The following is a 25,728-nucleotide window of genomic DNA, read 5'->3' as shown; positions in this document are numbered from 1 at the left end:
ACCGAGATGGGGATGTCTCATCGACGGTGGTTTGGAAGATGTTGAAGGGGGTAGTGAGGGGTGAGGTCATCTCATTTGAGGTGAAGGTGGATAGGGAGGCGCAGGAGGAGTGGCAGGGACTGATAGAGAAGATTTTGGAGATTAATGGAACATATGTGGGGGACATGGAGCCGGAGCCATTGGGGAGGAGGAAGAAGTTACAGGCGAAGTTTGATCTCCTGTCCATGGAGAGGGCAGTTCAGCAATTGAGGCGAGTGCGGGGGTTTGGGTATGAGTATGCAGAGAAGGCCAGTCAATTGCTGCTGGGCCAGCTCCATCGGCAGGCAGCAGCGAGGGAGATCATGCGGATTAGGGGTGGAACAGGTAGGATGGTGGTGGCACCGCAGCAAGTGAATAAGGTGTTTGAGGGTTTTTATAGGGGCTTGTATAAGTTGGAGATGCTGAAGGATGAGTCGGAGATGGGGGAGTTTCTGGAGTGTTCGGAGGTGGGTGATGAGGAACCTGGGTTGCAGGAACCATTGTGGGTGGAGGAAGTGCAGGCAGCAATAGAGAAGATACAGTCAGGCAAAGCATCAGGGTCACTGTCCGTGTGGAGTTTGCACATTCGCCCTGTGTCTGCGTGGGTCTCACCCCCACAACTCAAAGATGTGCAGGGTAGGTGGATTGGTGTAGAAGTCAGGTATTTTAAATACACTTAATATAGGTAAGAAGACTGTTTAAGACAGAAATATTAAATCCCAGTTTTAAAATGAAAGAAATATACAACTTCCAAACTCAGACATGTGTTTGGGAAAAACAGAACCACTGATAAAAACATCACATTCTTTCAAGGGCAGCAGCAAAATCCCATGGGTTTTAAGGTGGTATAATCAAAGGACCCATTGTTTTGAATTCTGGCCACTTGTGATAACAGCCTGAACCACATTCCATAACGTATGCAAGCTGAAACATTTTAGACTGTGTCAAAATACAGTTTCATTTATATTTTCGAAATAATAGCATGATGAGATGACATAATGTTTTAATTGTTGCAGATAAGCAACAATTGGAAGTGGCGTTGCATTGGGAGGATGGATGGCTTTTTATCAAATCAAATGTGTTTTGAATATAGCTTAAACCAATTAGGATTATATTGGGGTGTGATCGGATCGCTCAAGACAGATATCAAAGAGTATATCCATGGATGATTTGGCCACCATTTTAGACGAGAGACGAGAAGAAAGACAAGTCAGAAAGACAAGAGAAAAGACAAGAAGACAGAAAGTCAGAAAGACACAGAGAGAAAGAGACAGGAAAGAGACAAAGAGAACAAGACAGAAAGAGAGAGAGAGAGAGAGAGAGTAAAGGAAGAGAATTAGAAAAGAGTTCTGTATTCCTATTTCATTTTCATACTTTGACTTCAGCCTTTGACTTTTAAAGTTGTGTTCAGGCTATTGTCTCAGAAGATAATTCCTGTGATTCTTTGAAGAAAATCAAATTGTCTACAAACTACCTTTTAAATCATTTTCAAGTTGTAACCAATGAACTTCAATAAAACAATTCTTATTTGCACCTGACAAGTTTTTAACTTGAATTTCTACTGAGTTTCAGCAATGTCTCAACAACAACCGGCAACCGTAATTTAAACAAAACTGGATTCAAATCCTAAGATACTACAATTGGCCACGCTAAATTGCCCCATAATTGGAAAAAAATTATTTTTAAAAAAGAAACAAAAACTGTGGCAAAGTATTCATTTTTGCTGCCTGCACCCGACCTGCCAGTGACAAGGGGAGAATGCCCCATCTTGTCAAGCCTTCCTTCACCCTTCCCACCAGGTGCATGACATTTAGCTTACAAAGTCATGCCCGGTCCCGTGCCACCTGTACCCCCAGATACCTTAAGTGAGTTGTCGCTACCCGAAATGGCAACCCTCCCCCCCCCCCTCCCCCCCCCCCCCCCCCACTCCCCCTCCTGGAGAAGACGCCACAAAATACTCACTCTTCCCTAAATTTAATTTATACGCCGGAAACACCCCACATTTCCTTAGCAACCCCATTATGTGACCAGGTAGCGAGGAGAAGGAAGGCAGTGCTCTAAAGGGGGTGGCAGTCGAGGAGCTGGCCCTTCTGAATTTGTTGCACCATTACTGGGCAGCCAATGCTGAGAAGATGTGGAGCTGGAGTAAGGAATCAGAGGTTTTGTGGGTGTGGATGGAGGAGGGCTCTTGTAAAGGGTTGGTGTTGCTGGGCAATGGCACTGCTCCCGTTCACCCCAGGGAAGTATTCGGGGAATCCTGTAGCGGTAGCCACGCTGAAGATTTGGGGGCATTTCTGACAGCACTTCAAGATGAGGGGAGGGTTCGAGGGTGATGCCAATAAGAGGGAATCATGAGTTCGAGCCAGGGAGGGTTGATGCGAGGTTCCAGGGATGGGAGGAGAGAGGGGTAAAAGAGATGAAGGATCTGTTTGTTGAGGGGCAATTTGCAAGTGTAGAGGAGCCAGGGTGAGGTACGGGTGGGGAGAGCTTCAGGTATAAGCAGGTGTGGAATTTTGCAAGAAAGGTTTTCCCAAACTTCCTGGTGGAACCGCCCTCCTCGTTGTTGGAGAGTGGGGCGGTTTCAGCGATCTACAGCAGGATTATGGAGGAGGATGAGGAGGCCATGGAAGGGATGAAGGCCAAGTGGGAGGAAGAGTTGGGGATGGTGTTAGAAGAGGGATTACAGTGCGGAGTGCTGCGAAGGGGCAATGCCTCAACCTCGTGTACGAGGCTGGGATTCATTCAGTTAAAAGTGGTCCATGGGGCGCACGTAATGAAGGCGAGGATGGGCCGGCTGTTTGAGGGGGTCCATATGCTCTGGTCCTGCCCAAAGTTGGAGAAATTTTGGGGGTCGTTTTTCAGCACCATGTCCGAGGTCCTGCGTGAGGATTTGGAGTCGGGTCCCCTGGGGGGGTGTTGCGTATTGTTGTAAAAATTTTGAAAATTTGAATTTACATATTTTGTTTAAAACAGTAATTATAATTAATTAGGCAACAAATTACACCTGATTATCGACTATCTGATTCCCAACACGCCCCCCCCCCCCCCACCTCTCTAACTACCCCCACTCTACACACACACACACACACACACAGACACACACAGACAAACAACACAGAGGGGAAAGGGTGCTTGAGAGGTAAAGTAAATATTAATAAAATAAAAGGATAAAGGATCTTTCAGTTAGTTTGATGCCTTCCAGTTAGTTTCTTTCTCAAGGTTAGGTCCTCAGTTCGGTTCTTTCTTCTCCTTCAGTTTGTAATGACCTTCACTGCAGACTCACAGAGACAGCTGGCAACTGGGGGCAGAAAGAGGGAGAAACACAACTCCTCTTCCTTCCAGGGTCTGGAAACTCCAGATGGTTTTCTCCGGCAAGGTTGTCTACTTTTCCTGTAGATTCCAGAATCCTTTCAAGTTTACAACCAAGATATGCCAGGCGCTCCACTGGGTTTTTGGAAAATAAAATAGTTCTTTCAGCAACAAAGAGGTTCTCCTTCCAGGCTCTCTCAGAAAGCATCATGCAGGAACCGGTCACTGACTGTTGCCAGGCAGAATACTGTCTCTGGCCAACCCACAGGTTGCCAGCCAACCAATCAAACCGACTTCCTCCAAAGCTGGTAGCTTTTTTCAAAAAGATATTTTATTCCAAACGCCAACCATAAGGCAAATCTGATCTTCTCCAACCGGAGAAACGTCCAAAGCTGGTTCCTAAGATTCACTTGACGCTGACGAGTCTGAATTCTACTTTCCAAAACAAGACCTGGGAACACACTGTCCTGTCTAACAGGCTGCTTCAGCTTGAGTCCTCTGCGTAAAGGCACATTCCGACTTTGAGTCCACGGACTAAAAATAGTAAAATAGAAGAAAAGCAAATGGGAACAAAGGAAATAAACAGGAAGGGCTGTTCCACAAACTAGTTTATTTGCCATCAGCATGTGAATGGTTAAACACAGTCATTGAGCAAATACCTTCATCCTCATTAATTCACAAACAAAAACCCTGTTATGGTCAAACTGGAGCCTTAGGATAAGGGTGTCATTGCTATCCCTCCTCACATGGCCATAACCATATTGTATGGGGTGGGGTATCAAAATCATCAACAATGAATTGTTCTCAGGGCAGCATGGTGGCACAGTGGTTAGCACTGCTGCCTCCACGACACCGAGGTCCCAGTTTCGATGCCGGCTCTGGGTCACTGTCCGTGTGGAGTTTGCACATTCTCCCCGTGTCTGCATGGGTTTCGCCCCCACAACCCAAAGATGTGCAGGGTAGGTGGATTGGCCACGCTAAATTGCCCCTTAATTGGAAAATAATGAGTTGGGTAGTCTAAATTTATACAAGAAAAACAACAATGAATTGTTCTCCGAGATTGACAGGAATTCAGCATTGTTATTGCTGGTCTTGACTTTGTTGTTGTGGTTAATGTAATCCATCATTTAGTGAGTAGCAATTCACGCCTGAGAGTCAGACTATTACGCACCTCAGAGATTTGGGCACAAAATTACAGTTCAAACTCACTTCCACATGGTACTGTGGGTGTGTTGCATTGTTGTGAGAGTGTCTTTTGGATGATGCATTAACCCAATGTTTTTCTTTATTCTCTCATGGGGTGTGGGCCTCTCTGGCTAGGTGACCATTTATTGCCCATCTCTAATTGCCCTAGGTGGTGGTGGTGAGCTGCCTTCTTGAAGCACTGAAGTCCATATGGTGCGGGTACACCCACAGCGCTGTTAGAGAGGGAGTTCCGGGTTTCTGTCCCAGTGGCACTGAAGGAATGGCCGACATATGCTGATGGATGTCCGATCAGCTCGCAGCAGTGGCTAAGAGACTAGCCCAGATTCCCACAATGCTTTTAAGTTTTAATGCGGTGCGGAAAGATCGATTCATACCAAGAGTAGGGTGGCGCAGTGGTTAGCACTGCTGCCTCACAGCGCTGAGAACCCAGGGTCAATGCCAGCCCCGGGTCACTGTCCGTGTGGAGTTTGCACATTCTACGTGGGTCTCACCCCAACAACCCAAAGATGGGCAGGGCAGGTGAATTGGCCATGCTAAATTGCCCCATAACTGGAAATTTGTTTTAAAAAGATTCATTGCAAGAGTGATAATAAGAAATAGGGCTTGGTTATTTTATAAACAAACTTTACCACAATGAAAGAAAGGAAAACAATATTTAAACTTTTACTTCAGCTGTAACACTAACAGATTACATGCAGTTTCTTAACCTTAACACACTAGTTCCCACTAAACATCACTTTAAGTAAACATGCCACTCTCATGCTGTTTACACAGACAGGCCAAGGCAACATTTGTGTTTACGAAGCAATTTTTCTTATGTTAGGGACATTTGTTCAGAACCCTTTTCCAAAGCCTGCCTCGGTGGCAACTATTAGCGCCTCTCCAGTCAATTTCCACAGCCTTCTGTATGTAACTGTTCAAAACAGCATTCCCCCCTCTCTCTGTCTAAGCTCAGCCCAGCCGTCAAACAAAGATTTTCCTCCGAGGTGGCCAGATTTGATTCCATTATTGTTATCGTTAGTCATTTTCAAATCAGGGTTACGATCCACAGGTGTGTGGCAGGCAGGTGTCGGGAGGTCACAATGTTCCCAATCGCGGGATGAAGTGGCCAACGGCCACTTAATGTGACAGGTGAGCCTGCTTTTAAAAATGCCGGCCGTGACCAACTTTCAGGATGCTGGCCGGCCCGTGCATGCGTGTCCCCTCAGCTGACCCAGAGCCCAGCAAGGCAGACCGCTTTCTCCTGCCATCAGCGCGTTGACCCAGGAGCAGATTCTTTTTAAAGATAGATAGAGTCTTAGCTCCAGAAGCTGCGGAAGAGAACAGGTCACGCGCCTCATATACAGACGTGACATGCTCTGGACATGAGAGAGATTCCTCCAATTTTGAAGCTGCCAGCAGTGCTGGTATGAATTCCAGGGCCTCTGGTGAACAACCCATGAAGAAGAAGCTGAAATCAGGAACAAAGCAGCATAAAGATGATTTCTTGAGGTATGGCATTGTTAATTGTGCCAATACAAATCAGGATACAAAGCTCATGTGTGTTATATGTAGGGAAGTACTAGAAAGGGTAAGATCAAAACCCTCAGAACTTCATTTGAAGACTAAGCATGGTGAGTTTGAGGACAAACCTGTTGATTTTTTACGTGAGAACTTAAATAATCAGCTGAAGTCCTTCGCCGAAATGCAACATTGAATGACAAAGCAAGTGAGATCATGAGGACCAAGCAGGCTCACCTGTCACATTAAAGGTAAGTGAAAATGGTGGGTTGCGAGGTCCGGGTGGCGTGGGTCGCGAAGGATGGCCTGTTGATGTGTTCCGGGCAAAAGAGTTTGAAAAGCATTGGTTACCTTGGCTGTCTGATTCCCCACTCCCATCTCGACAAAGGAACAGAGCTATGCCATTCCTACGCAACTAACCTTACATGGATGGACAAATAGGTCATCGGACTCTGTGATGGGCTAATAGTTAATCAAACAATGTTGTGCCGAATGACAATGGATCTTGAGTGGATCATCCTGGCTGTGTATTCCCACTAGCGAGGTTAAGTCTAAATGGGACAAGGTAATTCAGGCTGTGAGGGAATCCCTCTGACCCTGCTGTTAGCAGTCTTTTCCCTCAGTCTGTTTAACCCCTAAATTGGCTGCTACATTGTGAACCCCATTTCTGGTCCCAAACTCCTAATATCTCCCTAAACAACAATAATTCCAAGTCAGGACGGTGAGTGACCTGCCCTCTCTGGGGATTTTTAAAGGTTTTATGGCACGAATTTGAAGACGAGCAGGGTAGATTTCCCAGATTCCAGTAATCCCTCACCCAACCTCACCAAAACCTGTTCATCTGTATCCCTGGTCTTTGCGGGAGTTTGCTCATCCTGAATTGGGGGTTGAACTTTTTTTCGGAAAAGTGTTTCATTGGCTAAAAAAAAACGCGTTGGGACAGCGTTGAGGTCAGGAAGAGCACTAGATAAATGCACTTTCTTCCTTATCTACTGCCAAGGACAAATAGGTTCAAAGCCAGGCCTGATTGTGCAGACTCCTTACAAATCAGGGATTTCCGGATTCCCAGTGAAGTTTATGGCTTTGCATTAATTACGGTGGGAATGACTGAGCATTACGGAAAACTCCTGCCAAAAACTGTGCCTTATACATGACTGCCTGTTATAAACTGAGAATAGCGGTAATTGATCTCCACTGTTCCAGTGTATTTCTGTTGCGCGGCCCTGCTTTGATCAATGGAACTCAGTTTTTGAAACTGAGTGAAAGTGATTTGCATACATTTCTCCCCAAGGATTAAGCCAGTTGTGTTGGTGGATCAGGGGGAGGGGGGTGCCAACCCAGGTCAGAGCAAAAGCAGGAAGCAGCCAAACCGCGCAACATCAGATCAACAGGAGGGAGGTGTGCTGTAGCGACCAGGAAATGCTAAACTTTCCTGTGTGCCAGAGAGCCCAGACATGGAGGTTAATTTCTTGTTCGTGAAATCCAAACGGAGTGCGCTGAAGATTGCAGAGATGGTGAGCGAGGGGGAGAAAGTGTGTCCAAACTAATAGTTTAAATTGGGTATCCCCTTGGTTAGGAATGTGTGTGTGTGTGGGTGGTGGGGTTCTGTCTCCACCCCCACCTCTGATGGTTCAGAGTACTCACAGGGCCGGGCGGGGCAGTTTTTTGGGCTGGAGGGTTTACCAGCTCTGGGTGGGTAGGGGGTCAGGTGGGAGTGCTTCAGTCCTTCAGAGTATTTTACTAATATTCGCTTGTGGGAGGTGGGTGTCGCTGGGAAGGCCAGCACTAACTGCCCACACAGAATTACGTTTGCTTTCGAATGGGTGGGTGTGTTTCCTTTACACCGTTAACACAGTGGTTAGCCTTGTTGCTTCACAGCGCCAGCTATCCAGGTTCGATTCCCGGCTTGGGTCGCTGTCTGTGCGGGGTCTGCACGTTCTCCCCGTGTCTGCGTGGGTTTCCTCCGGGTGCTCCGGTTTCCTCCCACAAGTCCCACAAGACGTGCTTGTTAGGTGAATTGGACATCCTGAATTCTCCCTCAGCACGGTAGCATGGTGGTTAGCATAAATGCTTCACAGCTCCAGGGTCCCAGGTTCGATTCCCGGCTGGGTCACTGTCTGTGCGGAGTCTGCACGTCCTCCCCGTGTGTGCGTGGGTTTCCTCCGGGTGCTCCGGTTTCCTCCCACAGTCCAAAGATGTGCGGGTTAGGTGGATTGGCCATGCTAAATTGCCCGTAGTGTCCTTAAAAAAGTAAGGTTAAGGGGGGTTTGTTGGGTTACGGGTATAGGGTGGATACGTGGGTTTGAGTAGGGTGATCATTGCTCGGCACAACATCGAGGGCCGAAGGGCCTGTTCTGTGCTGTACTGTTCTATGTTCTATGTTCTATGTACCCGAACAGGCGCCGGAATGTGGCGACCAGGGGATTTTCACAGTAACTTCATTGCAGTGTTAATGTAAGCCTACTTGTGACAGTAAATTACCTCTTCAATCACTCTCCCACTTCTGGTCCAACAATCTCATCCTGCTCCACCATTTCGGGTTTCTGTTCCACGTGCGAGCTCTTCGTTTCCTCGGCTATTTCCAGCTGTCAGATTTTTGAAGCTGCTTGTTGCTTCTGTCTTTGCTTCTATTTAATGACACCGACTGTCACAGCAGTGACCCCTGCCATTCAACACTCTGAAGAAACTCCTAGTGAAGATCAACCTTGCAACAGGCCCACCTCATGAGTGCCATGTACTAGGGCTCCAAAAAGATTTCTGGACATTCACTACCTCGAAGTGCACTGAGAATATGGTGCAGATCTGTCTATGGCCTCCCTTGTTTGAGATGGGGCTGTGGGTGTACCTACATAGAATCATAGAATTCCAACAGTGCAGAAGAAGCCATTCGGCCCATCGGGTCTGCACCTACCCTCTGAAAGAATACCCTCCCTAGGCCCACTCCTGCACTCTAGCCCGGAACCCCACCTAACCTTTGCGGCAATTTAGCGTGGCCAATCCACCTAATCTGCACATCTTTGGACTGTGGGAGGAAACCGGAGCACCCGGAGGAAACCCACGCAGACACGGGGAGAACGTGCAGTCTCCACACAGACAGTGACCCAAACCAGGAATCGAACCTGGGACCCTGGCGCAGTGAAGTAACAGTGATAATCACTGTGCCACCCGTGGACTGCAGCAATTCAAGAAGGTGGCTCCGTACCTCCCTTCTCAAGGGCAATTAGGAATGGGCAATGGTATGCTGACCCAACCAATGACGGTCCGCACTCCATGAAAGTATTTCAAAGATTGTCCTTGAGATGGTGGTGTTCATCCCCCTTCTTGAACTGCTTCAGTCCATGTTCTGTAGGTGCACCCACAGTGCTGAGAGGGAGGGTGTTGATTGGGATGTTGTCTCTCTTGGGTGTTGTTGGAGCTGCACTAATCCAGGCAAGTGGAGAGTGTCCCATTGCAGTCCTGACTAGTGCCTCATAGGTGGACAGGCTTTGGGGAGTCAGGAGGTGAGATATTCGCCACAGGATTCCCAGCCATTGACCTGCTCTGGCAGCCGCAGTGTTTGAAAGACTAGTCCAGTTCAGTTTCTGGTCAAAGATAACCCCAAGGATGTCGATAGTGGGGGATTTAAGAACACTAAAGCCGTTGAAGGTCAAGGGGAGGTAGTTACATTTTTCTTGGAGATGGTCATTACCTGGCACTTGTGTGGCATGAATGTTACTTGCCAAATGCCAGTACAAGCACAAACATTATCTAGGCCTTGCTGCATTTGGGTGATGTCCTACCTGAGGGATAATAGTTGATCTGTTCAGAGGAGGAGTAAATTGGATATAAAGTGCCAGCAAATTCGACAAACAGGAGGTTGGATCCCCGATACTGAGTGGATAATGTATATATTTGTTTTCACCCATTTACAGATTATAGCCTTTGTGGCTTTTGTTTCATTTGCTGCATCTTCCTCTGGGGTTTTCATAGCTGTTCCCCTGATGGAAATAATCATCACGCTGGGCTTCTACATCTTGTACCTGCTCAAACTTGACACCAAAACGACCTTATTGTTCTGGCCACTGATGGTGAGTAAATTCAAGCTAATATGGGTTGGGACAGACGTGGTTAAACAGTGGCCAATCCATCAGAGGAGGAGGACCCAGTGTGTTACGGTGATAAGAGTCAAACCTCCGGGAGACGGACAGTGAAATCAGTCTTCATTCATTTATTAGAATCATCTTCACAGATCAACATTCCATATCATACAAAACCAGCAACCCCACCTCTTGCAGCCTGCAAACATGTGGAGATGCCGGTGTTGCACTGGATTGGGCACAGTAAGAAGTCTTACAACACCCTGTTAAAGTCCAACAGGTTTGTTTCATTCACCTGAGGAAGTAGCAGTGCTCCGAAAGCTAGTGTTTGAAACAAACCTGTTGGACTTTAGCCTGTACGCAAGCAGAGATATCGCCATCGCTAATATTCACCATCCGAATACCACTCAACATGTCATTGAGATAGGGTTTGGAAAAATCGGACCAATGAACTTATACAATCATAGAACGGTTGTGGTAGAAGGAGACCATTCGGCCCAGCATGGCTGCGCCAGCTCTCTGCAAGAACCATTCGCCAAGCCCCATATTACAGTCTATTCCCCAGAGCCCTGATAATGTTTCCTTTTCAGACCCAATTCCCTTCCAAAAGGCAGGATTGACCTTGCCCCCAGCAGATGCTCAAGAAATGTGTTCCAAATCCGAAGCACTTGTTTTTTTCTTCTTTTTTAAAATAAATTTAGAGTACCCAATTATTTTTTTTCCAATTAAGGGGAAATTTACCCTGCACATCTTTGGGTTGTGAGGGTGAAACCCACACAGACATGGGGAGAATGTGCAAACTCCACACGGACAATGACCCAGGGCCGGGATCGAACGCCAGTGTCCCGGTTTTTGATCCTTCAACCAAAAGGAACAATTTCTCCCTCTCTAATCATTGTGGTTTATCGGAGCTGTATTTTCCCTGCGAGTGTTTGATGGGGACAGTGTAGTGGGAGCTTTACTCTGTATCTAACCCCGTGCTGTACCTGTCCTGGGAGTGTTTGATGGGGACAGTGCAGAGGGAGCTTTACTCTGTATCTAACCCCGTGCTGTACCTGTCCTGGGAGTGTTTGATGGGGACAGTGCAGAGGGAACTTTACTCTGTATCCAACCCCGTGCTGTACCTGTCCTGGGAGTGTTTGATGGGGACAGTGTAGAGGGAGCTTTACTCTGTATCTAACCCCGTGCTGTACCTGTCCTGGGAGTGTTTGATGGGGACAGTGTAGAGGGAGCTTTACTCTGTATCTAACCCCCGTGCTGTACCTGTCCTGGGAGTGTTTGATGGGGACAGTGTAGAGGGCGCTTTACTCTGTATCTAACCCCGTGCTGTACCTGTCCTGGGGGTGTTTGATGGGGACAGTGCAGAGGGAACTTTACTCTGTATCTAACCCCGTGCTGTACCTGTCCTGGGAGTGTTTGATGGGGACAGTGTAGAGGGAGCTTTACTCTGTATCTAACCCCGTGCTGTACCTGTCCTGGGAGTGTTTGATGGGGACAGTGTAGAGGGAACTTTACTCTGTATCTAACCCCGTGCTGTACCTGTCCTGGGAGTGTTTGATGGGGACAGTGTAGAGGGAACTTTACTCTGTATCTAACCACGTCCTGTACCTGTCCTGGGAGTGTTTGATGGGGACAGTGCAGAGGGAACTTTACTCTGTATCTAACCCCGTGCTGTACCTGTCCTGGGAGTGTTTGATGGGGACAGTGTAGAGGGAACTTTACTCTGTATCTAACCCAGTGCTGTACCGTCCTGGGAGTGTTTGATGGGGACAGTGTAGAGGGAACTTTACTTTGTATCTAACCCCGTGCTGTACCTGTCCTGGGAGTGTTTGATGGGGACAGTGTAGAGGGAACTTTACTCTGTATCCAACCCCGTGCTGTACCTGTCCTGGGAGTGTTTGATGGGGACAGTGTAGAGGGAACTTTACTCTGTATCTAACCCCGTGCTGTACCTGTCCTGGGAGTGTTTGATGGGGACAGTGTAGAGGGAGATTTACTCTGTATCTAACCCCGTGCTGTACCTGTCCTGGGAGTGTTTGATGGGGACAGTGTAGAGGGAACTTTACTCTGTATCTAACCACATCCTGTACCTGTCCTGGGAGTGTTTGATGGGGACAGTGTAGAGGGAGCTTTACTCTGTATCTAACCACGTCCTGTACCTTTCCTCGGAGTGTTTGACGGGGACAGTGTAGAGGGAACTTTACTCTGTATCTAACCACGTCCTGTACCTGTCCTGGGAGTGTTTGATGGGGACAGTGTAGAGGGAACTTTACTCTGTATCTAACCACGTCCTGTACCTGTCCTGGGAGTGTTTGATGGGGACAGTGTAGAGGGAGCTTTACTCTGTATCTAACCCCGTGCTGTACCTGTCCTGGGAGTGTTTGATGGGGACAGTGTAGAGGGAACTTTACTCTGTATCTAACCACGTCCTGTACCTGTCCTGGGAGTGTTTGATGGGGACAGTGTAGAGGGAACTTTACTCTGTATCTAACCACGTCCTGTACCTGTCCTGGGAGTGTTTGATGGGGACAGTGTAGAGGGAACTTTACTCTGTATCTAACCACGTCCTGTACCTGTCCTGGGAGTGTTTGATGGAGACAGTGTAGAGGGAGCTTTACTCTGTATCTAACCACGTCCTGTACCTGTCCTGGGAGTGTTTGATGGGGACAGTGTAGAGGGAACTTTACTCTGTATCTAACCACGTCCTGTACCTGTCCTGGGAGTGTTTGATGGGGACAGTGTAGAGGGAACTTTACTCTGTATCTAACCCCGTGCTGTACCTGTCCTGGGAGTGTTTGATGGGGACAGTGTAGAGGGAGCTTTACTCTGTATCTAACCCCGTGCTGTACCTGTCCTGGGAGTGTTTGATGGGGACAGTGTAGAGGGAGCTTTACTCTGTATCTAACCCCGTGCTGTACCTATCCTGGGATTGTTTGATGGGGACAGTGTAGAGGGAGCTTTACTCTGTATCTAACCACGTGCTGTACCTGTCCTGGGATTGTTTGATGGGGACAGTGTAGAGGGAGCTTTACTCTGTATCTAACCACGTCCTGTACCTGTCCTGGGAGTGTTTGATGGGGACAGTGTAGAGGGAACTTTACTCTGTATCTAACCACGTCCTGTACCTGTCCTGGGAGTGTTTGATGGGGACAGTGTAGAGGGAGCTTTACTCTGTATCTAACCACGTCCTGTACCTGTCCTGGGAGTGTTTGATGGGGACAGTGTAGAGGGAGCTTTACTCTGTATCTAACCACGTCCTGTACCTGTCCTGGGAGTGTTTGATGGGGACAGTGTAGAGGGAACTTTACTCTGTATCTAACCACGTCCTGTACCTGTCCTGGGAGTGTTTGATGGGGACAGTGTAGAGGGAGCTTTACTCTGTATCTAACCCCGTGCTGTACCTGTCCTGGGAGTGTTTGATGGGGACAGTGTAGAGGGAGCTTTGCTCTGTATCTAACCCCGTGCTGTACCTGTCCTGGGAGTGTTTAATGGGGACAGTGTAGAGGGAGCTTTACTCTGTATCTAACCCCGTGCTGTACCTGTCCTGGGAGTGTTTGATGGGGACAGTGTAGAGGGAGCTTTACTCTGTATCTAACCCCGTGCTGTACCTGTCCTGGGAGTGTTTGATGGGGACAGTGTAGAGGGTGTTTTACTCTGTATCTAACCCCGTGCTGTACCTTCCTGGGAGTGTTTGATGGGGACAGTGTAGAGGGAGCTTTACTCTGTATCTAACCCTGTGCTGTAGCTGTCCTGACAGTGTTTGATAGGGACAGTGTAGCGGGAGCTTTACTCTGTATCTAACTCCGTCCTGTACCTGTCCTGGGAGTGTTTGATGGGGACAGTGTAGAGGGAGCTTTACTCTGTATCTAACTCCGTCCTGTACCTGTCCTGGGAGTGTTTGATGGGGACAGTGTAGAGGGAGCTTTACTCTGTATCTAACCCCGTGCTGTACCTGTCCTGGGAGTGTTTGATGGGGACAGTGTAGTGGGAGCTTTACTCTGTATCTAACCCCGTGCTGTACCTGTACTGGGAGTGCAGATTGTTGATCCTTGAGTGCTTTCTGTTTCAACATTGATGCATTTTATTAATGAGGTAATTTGAATTGAAGTTTATTTTCTTCTAGGATTCTGTCAATTCTGTCTTTGCGGCTCTGCTGTTGCTGATTATATGTATTGCTGCTGTGGTGAGCAGGATAACTGCCGGTGTCATAACTGGATCGGTAAGTGGCCATTAAATAAACTCAGTGGATGGTGAGAGACAAGACTGGGCCCTGCTCTAGGGGCCCTACTGTAACTGGGCCCTGCTATAGGACCCTACTGTAACTGGGCCCTGCTATAGGACCCTACTGTAACTGGGCCCTGCTATAGGGGTCCTACTGTAACTGGGCCCTGCTCTAGGGGCCCTACTGTAACTGGGCCCTGTTATCGGGGCCCTACTGTTACTGGGCCCTGCTATAGGACCCGACTGTAACTGGACCCTGCTATAGGACCCTACTGTAACTGGGCCCTGCTCTAGGGGCCCTACTGTAACTGGGCCCTGTTATAGGGGCCCTACTGTTACTGGGCCCTGCTATAGGGGCCCTACTGTAACTGGGCCCTGCTATAGGGGCCCTACTGTTACTGGGCCCTGCTATAGGACCCGACTGTAACTGGGCCCTGCTATAGGGGCTCTACTGTAACTGGGCCCTGCTATAGGAGCCTACTGTTACTGGGCCCTGCTATAGGACCCTACTGTAACTGAAATGAAATGAAAATCGCTTATTGTCACGAGTAGGCTTCAATGAAGTTACTGTGAAAAGCCCCTAGTCGCCACATTCCGGCGCCTGTCCGGGGATCGAACTGTGCTGCTGGCCTGCTCGGTTTGCTTTAAAAACCAGCGATTTAGCCTTGTGAGCTAAACCAGCCCCTTGTGAGCTAAACCAGGGGCCCTACTGTAACTGGACCCTGCTATAGGGGCCCTACTGTAACTGGGCCCTGCTATAGGACCCTACTGTAACTGGGACCTGCTATAGGGGCCCTGCTATAGGACCCTCCTGTTACTGGGCCCTGCTATAGGACCCTACTGTAACTGGGCCCTGCTATAGGACCCTACCATAACTGGGCCCTGCTATAGGACCCTACTGTAATTGAGCCCTGCTATAGGGGCCCTACTGTAACTGGGCCCTGCTATAGGACCCGACTGTAACTGAGCCCTGCTATAGGGCCCTACTGTAACTGGGCCCTGCTATAGGACCCTACTGTAACTGGGCCCTGATATAGGGGCCCTGCTGTAACTGGGCCCTGCTATAGGGGCCCTACTGTAACTGGGCCCTGCTATAGGGGCCCTACTGTAACTGGGCCCTGCTATAGGACCCTACTGTAACTGGGCCCTGCTATAGGGGCCCTACTGTAACTGGACCCTGCTATAGGACCCTACTGTAACTGGGCCCTGCTATAGGGGCCCTACTGTAACTGGGCCCTGCTATAGGACCCTACTGTAACTGGGCCCTGCTATAGGACCCTACTGTAACTGGGCCCTGCTATAGGGGCCCTGCTATAGGACCCTACTGTTACTGGGCCCTGCTATAGGACCCTACTGTAACTGGGCCCTGCTATAGGACCCTACTGTAACTGGGCCCTGCTATAGGGGCCCTGCTATAGGACCCTACTGTTACTGGGCCCTGCTATAGGACCCTACTGTAACTGGGCCCTGCTATAGGACCCTACTGTAACTGGGCCCTGCTATAGGGGTCCTACTGTAACTGGGCCCTGCTATAGGGGTCCTACTGTAACTAGGCCCTGCTATAGGGGCCCTACTGTAACTGGGCCCTGCTATAGGGCCCTACTGTAACTGGGCCCTGCTATAGGACCCTACTGTAACTGGGCCCTGCTATAGGACCCTACTGTAACAGGACCCTGCTATAGGGGCCCTGCTATAGGACCCTACTGTAACTGGGCCCTGCTATAGGACCCGACTGTAACTGAGCCCTGCTATAGGACCCTACTGTAACTGGGCCCTGCTATAGGGGCCCTGCTATAGGACCCTACTGTAACTGGGCCCTGCTATAGGGGCCCTGCTATAGGACCCTACTGTTACTGGACCCTGCTATAGGACCCTACTGTAACTGGGCCCTGCTATAGGGGCCCTACTGTAACTGGGCCCTGCTATAGGACCCGACTGTAACTGGGCCCTGCTATAGGACCCTACTGTAACTCGGCCCTGCTATAGGGGCCCTACTGTAACTGGGCCCTGCTATAGGACCCGACTGTAACTGAGCCCTGCTATAGGGCCCTACTGTAACTGGGCCCTGCTATAGGGGCCCTGCTATAGGACCCTACTGTTACTGGGCCCTGCTATAGGACCCTACTGTAACTGGACCCTGCTATAGGGGCCCTACTGTAACTGGGCCCTGCTATAGGGGCCCTACTGTAACTGGGCCCTGCTATAGGGCCCTACTGTAACTGGGCCCTGCTATAGGGGCCCTACTGTAACTGGGCCCTGCTATAGGACCCTACTGTAACTGGGCCCTGCTATAGGACCCTACTGTAACTGAGCCCTGCTATAGGACCCGACTGTAACTGATCCCTGCTATAGGACCCTACTGTAACTGAGCCCTGCTATAGGACCCGACTGTAACTGAGCCCTGCGAAAGGACCCTACTGTAACTGGGCCCTGCTATAGGACCCTACTGTAACTGAGCCCTGCTATAGGACCCTACTGTAACTGGGCCCTGCTATAGGGGCCCTACTGTAACTGGGCCCTGCGATAGGGCCCTACTGTAACTGGGCCCTGCTATAGGGCCCTACTGTAACTGGGCCCTGCTATAGGGGCCCTACTGTAACTGGGCCCTGCGATAGGGCCCTACTGTAACTGGGCCCTGCTATAGGGCCCTACTGTAACTGGGCCCTGCTATAGGGGCCCTACTGTAACTGGGCCCTGCTATAGGGGCCCTACTGTAACTGAGCCCTGCTATAGGGCCCTACTGTAACTGGGCCCTGCTATAGGGGCCCTACTGTAACTGAGCCCTGCTATAGGGCCCTACTGTAACTGGACCCTGCTATAGGACCCTACTGTAACTGGGCCCTGCTATAGGACCCTACTGTAACTGGGCCCTGCTATAGGACCCTACTGTAACTGGGCCCTACTATAGGACCCTACTGTAACTGGGCCCTGCTATAGGACCCTCCTGTAACTGGGCCCTGCTATACGTCCCTACTGTAACTGGACCCTGCTATAGGGGCCCTACTGTAACTGGACCCTGCTATAGGGGCCCTACTGTAACTGGGCCCTGCTATAGGGGCCCTCCTGTAACTGGGCCCTGCTATAGGACCCTACTGTAACTGGACCCTGCTATAGGACCCGACTGTAACTGGGCCCTGCTATAGGGGTCCTACTGTAACTGGGCCCTGCTATAGGACCCGACTGTAACTGGGCCCTGCTATAGGGGCCCTACTGTAACTGGGCCCTGCTATAGGACCCTGCTGTAACTGGGCCCTGCTATAGTGGCCCTACTGTAACTGGGCCATGCTCTAGGACCCTACTGTAACTGGGCCCTGATATAGGGGCCCTACTGTAACTGGGCCCTGCTACAGGACCCTACTGTAACTGGGCCCTGATATAGGGGCCCTACTGTAACTGGGCCCTGATATAGGACCCTCCTGTAACTGGGCCCTGCTATAGGGCCCTACTGTAACTGGGCCCTGCTATAGGACCCTACTGTAACTGGGCCCTACTATAGGACCCTACTGTAACTGGGCCCTGCTATAGGACCCTCCTGTAACTGGGCCCTGCTATACGTCCCTACTGTAACTGGACCCTGCTATAGGGGCCCTACTGTAACTGGACCCTGCTATAGGGGCCCTACTGTAACTGGGCCCTGCTATAGGGGCCCTCCTGTAACTGGGCCCTGCTATAGGACCCTACTGTAACTGGGCCCTGCTATAGGGGTCCTACTGTAACTGGGCCCTGCTATAGGACCCGACTGTAACTGGGCCCTGCTATAGGGGCCCTACTGTAACTGGGCCCTGATATAGGGGCCCTACTGTAACTGGGCCCTGATATAGGACCCTACTGTAACTGGGCCCTGATATAGGGGCCCTACTGTAACTGGGCCCTGATATAGGACCCTCCTGTAACTGGGCCCTGCTATAGGGCCCTACTGTAACTGGGCCCTGCTATAGGACCCTCCTGTAACTGGGCCCTGATATAGGGGCCTTACTGTAACTGGGCCCTGCTATAGGGGCCCTGCTATAGGGCCCTACTGTAACTGGGCCCTGCTATAGGGCCCTACTGTAACTGGTCCCTGGTATAGGACCCTCCTGTAACTGGGCCCTGATATAGGGGCCCTACTGTAACTGGGCCCTGCTGTAGGACCTTTCTGTTACTGGACCCTGCTATAGGACGCTCCTGTAACTGGGCCCTGCTTTAGGGCCCTACTGTAACTGAGCCCTGCTATAGGACGCTCCTGTAACTGGGCCCTGCTGTAGGACCCTCCTGTTACTGGGCCCTGTGATTACTATTGTAACTGGGCCCTGCACCTGCTGTGACTGGAGCCTGTTGGTGCTGCTATAACTGGAATTGGATTTTTTTAACATGTTCATTCGACATGGGTGTCGCAGGCTGTGCCAGCATTTATTGTCCATGCCTACAGGGGCAGTTAATAATCAACCACATTGCTGTAGGTCCGGAGTCACATGTAGGCCAGACCAGGTAAGGATGGCAGATTTCCTTCTGTAAAGGACATTTTACGACAATCGACAATGGTTTCATGGTTATCCATGGGCCCCCCTGTGACTGGGCCCCCCTGTGACCGGGCTCCCCTGTGACTGGGCCCCCCCCTTGTGACTGGGCCTCCCTGTGACTGGGCCTCCCTGTGACTGGGCCCCCCCCTGTGACTGGGCCTCCCTGTGACTGGGCCCCCCTGTGACTGGGCCCCCCCCTGTGACTGGGCCCCCCCCTGTGACTGGGCCCCCCCCTGTGACTGGGCCCCCCCCTGTGACTGGGCCCCCCTGTGACTGGGCCCCCCTGTGACTGGGCCCCCCTGTGACTGGGCCCCCCTGTGACTGGGCCCCCCTGTGACTGGGCCCCCCTGTGACTGGGCCCCCCTGTGACTGGGCCCCCCTGTGACTGGGCCCCCCTGTGACTGGGCCTCCCTGTGACTGGGCCCCCCTGTGACTGGGCCTCCCTGTGACTGGGCCCCCCTGTGACTGGGCCCCCCTGTGACTGGGCCCCCCTGTGACTGGGCCCCCCCGTGACTGGCCCCCCCCCCCCCCCCCCCAGTGACTGGGCCCCCCTGTGACTGGGCCCCCCTGTGACTGGGCCTCGCTGTGACTGGGCCCCCCTGTGACTGCCCCCCCCATGTGACTGGGCCTCGCTGTGACTGGGCCCCCCTGTGACTGCCCCCCCCATGTGACTGGGCCCCTGTGACTGGGCCCCCCTGTGACTGGGCCCCCCTGTGACTGGGCCTCGCTGTGACTGGGCCCCCCTGTGACTGGGCCTCGCTGTGACTGGGTCTCGCTGTGACCGGGCTCCCCTGTGACTGGGCCCCCCTGTGACTGGGCCCCCCTGTGACTGGGCCTCGCTGTGACTGGGCCCCCCTGTGACTGGGCCCCCCTGTGACTGGGCCTCGCTGTGACTGAGCCCCCCTGTGACTGGGCCCCCCTGTGACTGGGCCCCCCTGTGACTGGGCCCCCCTGTGACTGGGCCCCCCTGTGACTGGGTCTCGCTGTGACAGGGGCCCCCTGTGACTGGGCCTCGCTGTGACTGGGCCTCGCTGTGACTGGGCCTCGCTGTGACTGGGCCCCCCTGTGACTGGGTCTCGCTGTGACAGGGGCCCCCTGTGACTGGCCTCGCTGTGACTGGGCCTCGCTGTGACTGGGCCTCGCTGTGACTGGGCCTCGCTGTGACTGGGCCAGCCTGTGACTGGGCCTCGCTGTGACTGGGCCTCGCTGTGACTGGGCCTCGCTGTGACTGGGCCTCGCTGTGACTGGGCCCCCCTGTGACTGGGCCCCCCTGTGACTGGGCCTCACTGTGACTGGGCCTCGCTGTGACTGGGCCCCCCTGTGACTGGGCCCCCCTGTGACTGGGCCCCCCTGTGACTGGGCCTCGCTGTGACTGGGCCCCCCTGTGACTGGGCCTCGCTGTGACTGGGCCCCCCTGTGACTGGGCCCCCCTGTGACTGGGCCCCCCTGTGACTGGGCCCCCCTGTGACTGGGCCCCCCTGTGACTGGGTCTCGCTGTGACAGGGGCCCCCTGTGACTGGGCCTCGCTGTGACTGGGCCTCGCTGTGACTGGGCCTCGCTGTGACTGGGCCCCCCTGTGACTGGGTCTCGCTGTGACAGGGGCCCCCTGTGACTGGGCCTCGCTGTGACTGGGCCTCGCTGTGACTGGGCCTCGCTGTGACTGGGCCTCGCTGTGACTGGGCCCCCCTGTGACTGGGCCTCGCTGTGACTGGGCCTCGCTGTGACTGGGCCCCCCTGTGACTGGCCCCCCCTGTGACTGGGCCTCACTGTGACTGGGCCTCGCTGTGACTGGGCCCCCCTGTGACTGGGCCCCCCTGTGACTGGGCCCCCCTGTGACTGGGCCTCGCTGTGACTGGGCCCCCCTGTGACTGGGCCTCGCTGTGACTGGGCCCCCCTGTGACTGGGCCCCCCTGTGACTGGGCCCCCCTGTGACTGGGCCCCCCTGTGACTGAGCCCCCCTGTGTCTGGGCCCCCCTGTGACTGGGCCCCCCTGTGACTGGGCCCCCCTGTGACTGGGCCTCGCTGTGACTGGGCCTCCCCGTGACTGGGTCTCGCTGTGACAGGGGCCCCCTGTGACTGGGCCCCCCTGTGACTGGGCCTCGCTGTGACTGGGCCCCCCTGTGACTGGGCCCCCCTGTGACTGGGCCTCGCTGTGACTGGGCCTCGCTGTGACTGGGCCCCCCTGTGACTGGGCCTCGCTGTGACTGGGCCCCCCTGTGACTGGGTCTCGCTGTGACTGGGCCTCGCTGTGACTGGGCCTCGCTGTGACTGGGCCTCGCTGTGACTGGGCCTCGCTGTGACTGGGCCCCCCCCCCTGTTGCTGGGCCCCCCACCCCCGTGACTGCCCCCCCCCCCCCCCCCCCCCGTGACTGGGCCCCCCCCCCGTGACTGGGCCTCGCTGTGACTGGGCCTATCTGTGACTGGAACCTGCTACATTACCGATGAATGTGAAAACAGTGACTGATTGGCTGTGACAGGTTATGCCATTGTTTTTCCTCTTTTATTTACTGAATTAAAAATGCACTGTGTTCTCTGAATCATACACAATCCAATCACCCGTCACATCGTCCCACACCGCTCCATTCCCCTATCGCGCGGGGCGGGGGGGGCTCTGTTACAGAGAAAATCCTCAGTCTGAATTTTCCCCACTCACTTTCCCAATTGTCCTGCATACTAACACCACCACCTCCCTCACCCCCATCACTCACTATCCTACTGTGTCCTCCTGGGGAGGCGGTGGGGTAGTGGTATTGTCACTGGACTGGTAATCCAGAGACCCAGAGGAAAGCTCTGGGGACTCCGGTTCAAATCCCACGATGGCAGATGGTGCAATTTATACTCAGTAACATCTGGAATTAAACGTCTAATGATGACCATTGTGATTAAAAACCCATCTGGTTCACTGATCTTCTTTAGAGAAGAAAATCTGGTCTCCTGGTCTGTGGCCTCCATGTGACTCCAGATCCACGTGGTTGATTCTCAAGTGGCTGAACAAGTATCGAACTGCTACAAAGCAACCGCAAATAATGAAACCGGACGGACCACACGGCATTGAGCCAGGGACACAAAGAGAATGCGGCAAACCCAGCCCTGTCGACCCTGCAAAGTCCTCCTGACTAACATCTGGGGGCTTGTGCCAGAGTAGGGAGAGCTGTCTCACAGACTGGTCAAGCAACAGCCTGACATAGTCACACTCACAGAATCATACCTTACATACAATGTCCCAGACACCACCATAACCATCGTGCGAGACAGGACAGACCCGGTGGGGGGGCAGCAGTGGTATGCAGTCTGGACGGAGTTACCCTGGGAATCCTCGACATCGACTCTGGACCCCATGAAGTCTCATGGTTTCAGCTTTAACATGGGCAAGGAAACCTCCTGCTGATTTCCATGTACCGGCCACCATCAGCTGATGAATCAGTTCTCGCCCATGTTGAACACGGCTTGGAGGAAGCACTGAGGGTGGCAAACTGCAGAATATGCTCTGGGTGGGAAACTTCAATGCCCATCAGCAAGAGTGGCTGGGCAGTACCACTACAAACCAAGCTGGGCGGGTCCTAAAGGACAAAGCTACTAGATTGGGTCTGCAGCAGGTGGTGAGGGAACCAACAAGAGGGAAAAACACACTTGAACACACCCTTGCCAATCTGCCTGGCACAGATTCATCTGTCCATAGATATGGGCTGATCAGTGGCAAACGTAATTAAATCCGGATAAGTGTGAGGGGCACTTGGGCAGGACAAACAAGGCAAGGGGAATACAGGATAAACGGCAGGACCCTGGGAAGCACCGAGGATCAGAGTGACCTTGGTGTCCGTGTACACTGGTCTCTTAAGGCAGCAAAGGAGATGGATACAGTGGTTAAGAACGCATATGGTATACTTGCCTTTATTAGCCAAAGCATCGAGTTTAAGAGCAGGGCGGTTAGGCTGGAACTGTATCAAATGTTGGTTAGGCCATAGGTAGAGTGCACTGCAGGAACTTGCTGAGGTTCCTTAGGCAGCACCTTCCAAACCCACGACCACTCCCATCTAGAAGGACAAGAGCTGCAGATACCTGGGAACCCCACCACCTGGAGGTTCCCCTCCACGTCACTCATCACCCTGACTTGGAAATAAATCACCGCTCTTTCACTATCGCTGGGTCAAAATACTGGAATTCCCGGTGAATTGAGGACATTGTGCCGGTTGTATCAGTATATTCAATCCCCCTTCAATTTGTGGGCGTACGTGTGGGGCTGATGCTTCACTTTACCCAGGGTCAATATTCACATGTGCCAGTGGCCATCAGAAACTGACACATACTGTTGCAGTGAATCCCAGGCGCATGCTGAAACTCGCCAAAGTGAGACCAGGTGGGCTATTCCATAGCGAAATCACCACAACCCATCCTGAAGATGTGTTCACTCAAAGCCACACTTTACATAATGTTTTCGCCTCAACTACTTACCGTGGGAGTGAATTCCACAGATTCCCCACTCCCTGGGAGGAGAAATTTCTCCTCATCTCTGTCCTAAAAGGTTTACCCCTTATCCTCAAACTATGACCCCTAGTTCTGGATTCTCTCCCCCCCTCCCCCCCCCCCCCCCCCCCACCACCATCCGGAACATTCTTTCTGAATCTACACTGTCTAATTCTGTTAGAATTTTGGAAGTTTCTATGCGATCCGCTCTCACTCTTCTAAACTCCAATGAATATAATCAGGGGCTGTTTAGCACACTGGGCTTAATCGCTGGCTTTGAAAGCAGACCAAGCAGGCCAGCAGCACGGTTCGATTCCCGTAACAGCCTCCCCGAATAGGCGCCGGAATGTGGCGACTAGGGGCTTATCACAGTAACTTCATTTGAAGTCTACTCGTGACAATAAGCGATTTTCATTTTCATTTCATAATCCTAACTGTCTCTCCTCATATGACAGTCCCGCCATCCCTGGAATCAGCCTGGTAAACCTTCGCTGCTCTCCCTCCATAGCAAGAACATCCTTCCTCAGATAAGGACACCAAAACTGCCCACAATACTCCAGGTGTGACCTCACCAGTGCCCGATACAATTGCAGTGAAACACCCCTGCTCCTATACTCAAATCCTCTGGCTATGAAGGCTAACATACCACTTGCCTTCTTTACTGCCTGCCGTACCTGCGTGCCTGCTTTCAGCGACTGAGGCACGAGGACACCAAGGTCTCACTGAGTATCCACCTGCCTCAAATAATAATCTCCCTTCCGATTTTTGCTACAGAAGTGGATAACTTTACATTTATCCATGTTATACTGCATCTGCCATGCACATGCCCACTCACCCAGCCTGTCCATATCCCACTGAAGCAACTCTGTATCCTCCTCACAGCTCACCCTCCCACCCAACTTTGTATCATTTGCAAATTTGAAGATAATGTATTTAGTTGCCTCATCCAAATCATTAATGTATAATATGAACAGTTGGGGTCCTAGCACACATCCCTGCAGTACCCCACTAGTCACTGCCTGCCAATCAGAAAAAGGCTCATTCATTCCAACTCTTTGCTTCCCGTCTGCTAACCAGCTTTTTATCCATCTCAAGACACTACCCGTAATCCCATGCACTTTAACTTTACATAGCAATCTGCTACGAGAGACCTGGTCGAAAGCCTTCTGAAAGTTTAAATAAACCACATCCACTGGTTCTCCCTGGTCAACTGTACTAGTTACATCTTCAAAGAATTCTGGTAGATTTGTCAAGCTTGATTTCCCTTTCATAAATCCACGCTGACTTTGTCTGATTACACCCCTGCTTTCCAAATGCTGCGCTATGAAATCTTTGATAATGGACTCCAGCAACTTCTCCACTACCGACGTTAGGCTCACTGGTCCATAACTCCCTGTTTTCTCTCTAGCTCCCTGTTTGAATAGCGGGGTTGCATTCGCTACTCTCCAATCTGTAGGAACCATTCTAGAGCCCAAAGAATTTTGGAAATTTACCACCAAAGGATTTACTATTTCGAGGGCCACGTCCTTTAGTGTCACTGCACAACCTGCATTCTTCCCATGAAAGAAGGAAATATTGTTCAAGAGTTGAGCATCACTAAGGATGGGTACTAACTCTCTTCTGTCTAATCTCCAGGTCTTTGGATTCATCGCTGTTGCTCTTTATGTTGCTGATGCTTATGTTATGTGCAGGCTCATAACATTCAACCAACGCAAGACTCCCAGCCAGTAAAGCCTCAGGGACCGGTCTCCATGACTGAATTTCCACTGGAGATATGTCAGTCCGACCCATTTCACAATAGATTCACAGCTTCAGCCCTGGCTCTCTCTCGGACCATCAGTGTCTTGCATTCCTTGAACGACTCGTGTTGTTTACTCAGAGCTAGCAAGCCGCCAGGATTCGGGTCAGCGGAAGACCACCCTGCTGCTTTGGTCAAGAAGGGATTTTACCTGTGACAAGCCCCCCACAACATTCTCTTTACAGCTACCCAGTTTCCTGTTGTTGTCGTCTCTATGATTTGGCCAGAGGTATTTGGCAGAGGACATCCTCAGAAACACGCTTATATCACATATCACATCGCCTTACACACCGAATAAACGGAATGCTGCACCCAGACCATCCTGCTTATCTCCTGACAGCTGCTGTCAGACCTGCCGAGGTTCTCCAGCAGCCTCCATTCTTGTTTCAAATTCCAGCCTCCACAGTATTTTGTTTACCTTCACGCTGAGTGTGTGGATGTTGGGTGAAGGGCTGAAGAGGCCAGTTCTGTGAATCCAGGGCACAGTCGCTTTAAGACGCTTATTCTGTGCTTGCTGTAATGTACACATGGGTTAACTATCATTCCAATCATTTTACTAGGATGTATTTTTTTATGTGTCTCAGAATGTTTTGGATGTCGAAGCTTCTTTAATAAAAAAACAAACTCCAAAAGAAAA

General features: G+C 51.5%; 1 protein-coding gene across 1 annotated transcript; it reads left to right on the top strand.

The window, feature by feature from the left end:
• The first annotated feature begins 7,268 nt into the window (after positions 1 to 7,268).
• On the top strand, positions 7,269 to 25,728 carry LOC119971081 (chemokine-like factor). Its single transcript, XM_038806231.1, has 4 exons — positions 7,269 to 7,547; positions 9,945 to 10,100; positions 14,233 to 14,328; positions 24,929 to 25,728. Exons 1-4 carry the CDS (start codon positions 7,488 to 7,490, stop codon positions 25,022 to 25,024), a joined length of 408 nt encoding a protein of 135 aa, XP_038662159.1. The 5' UTR covers positions 7,269 to 7,487; the 3' UTR covers positions 25,025 to 25,728.

The sequence above is a fragment of the Scyliorhinus canicula genome, chromosome 9, assembly GCF_902713615.1.
Source record: "Scyliorhinus canicula chromosome 9, sScyCan1.1, whole genome shotgun sequence".
NCBI lineage: Eukaryota > Metazoa > Chordata > Chondrichthyes > Carcharhiniformes > Scyliorhinidae > Scyliorhinus > Scyliorhinus canicula.
This window is presented reverse-complemented; position numbering and strand designations above follow the sequence as displayed.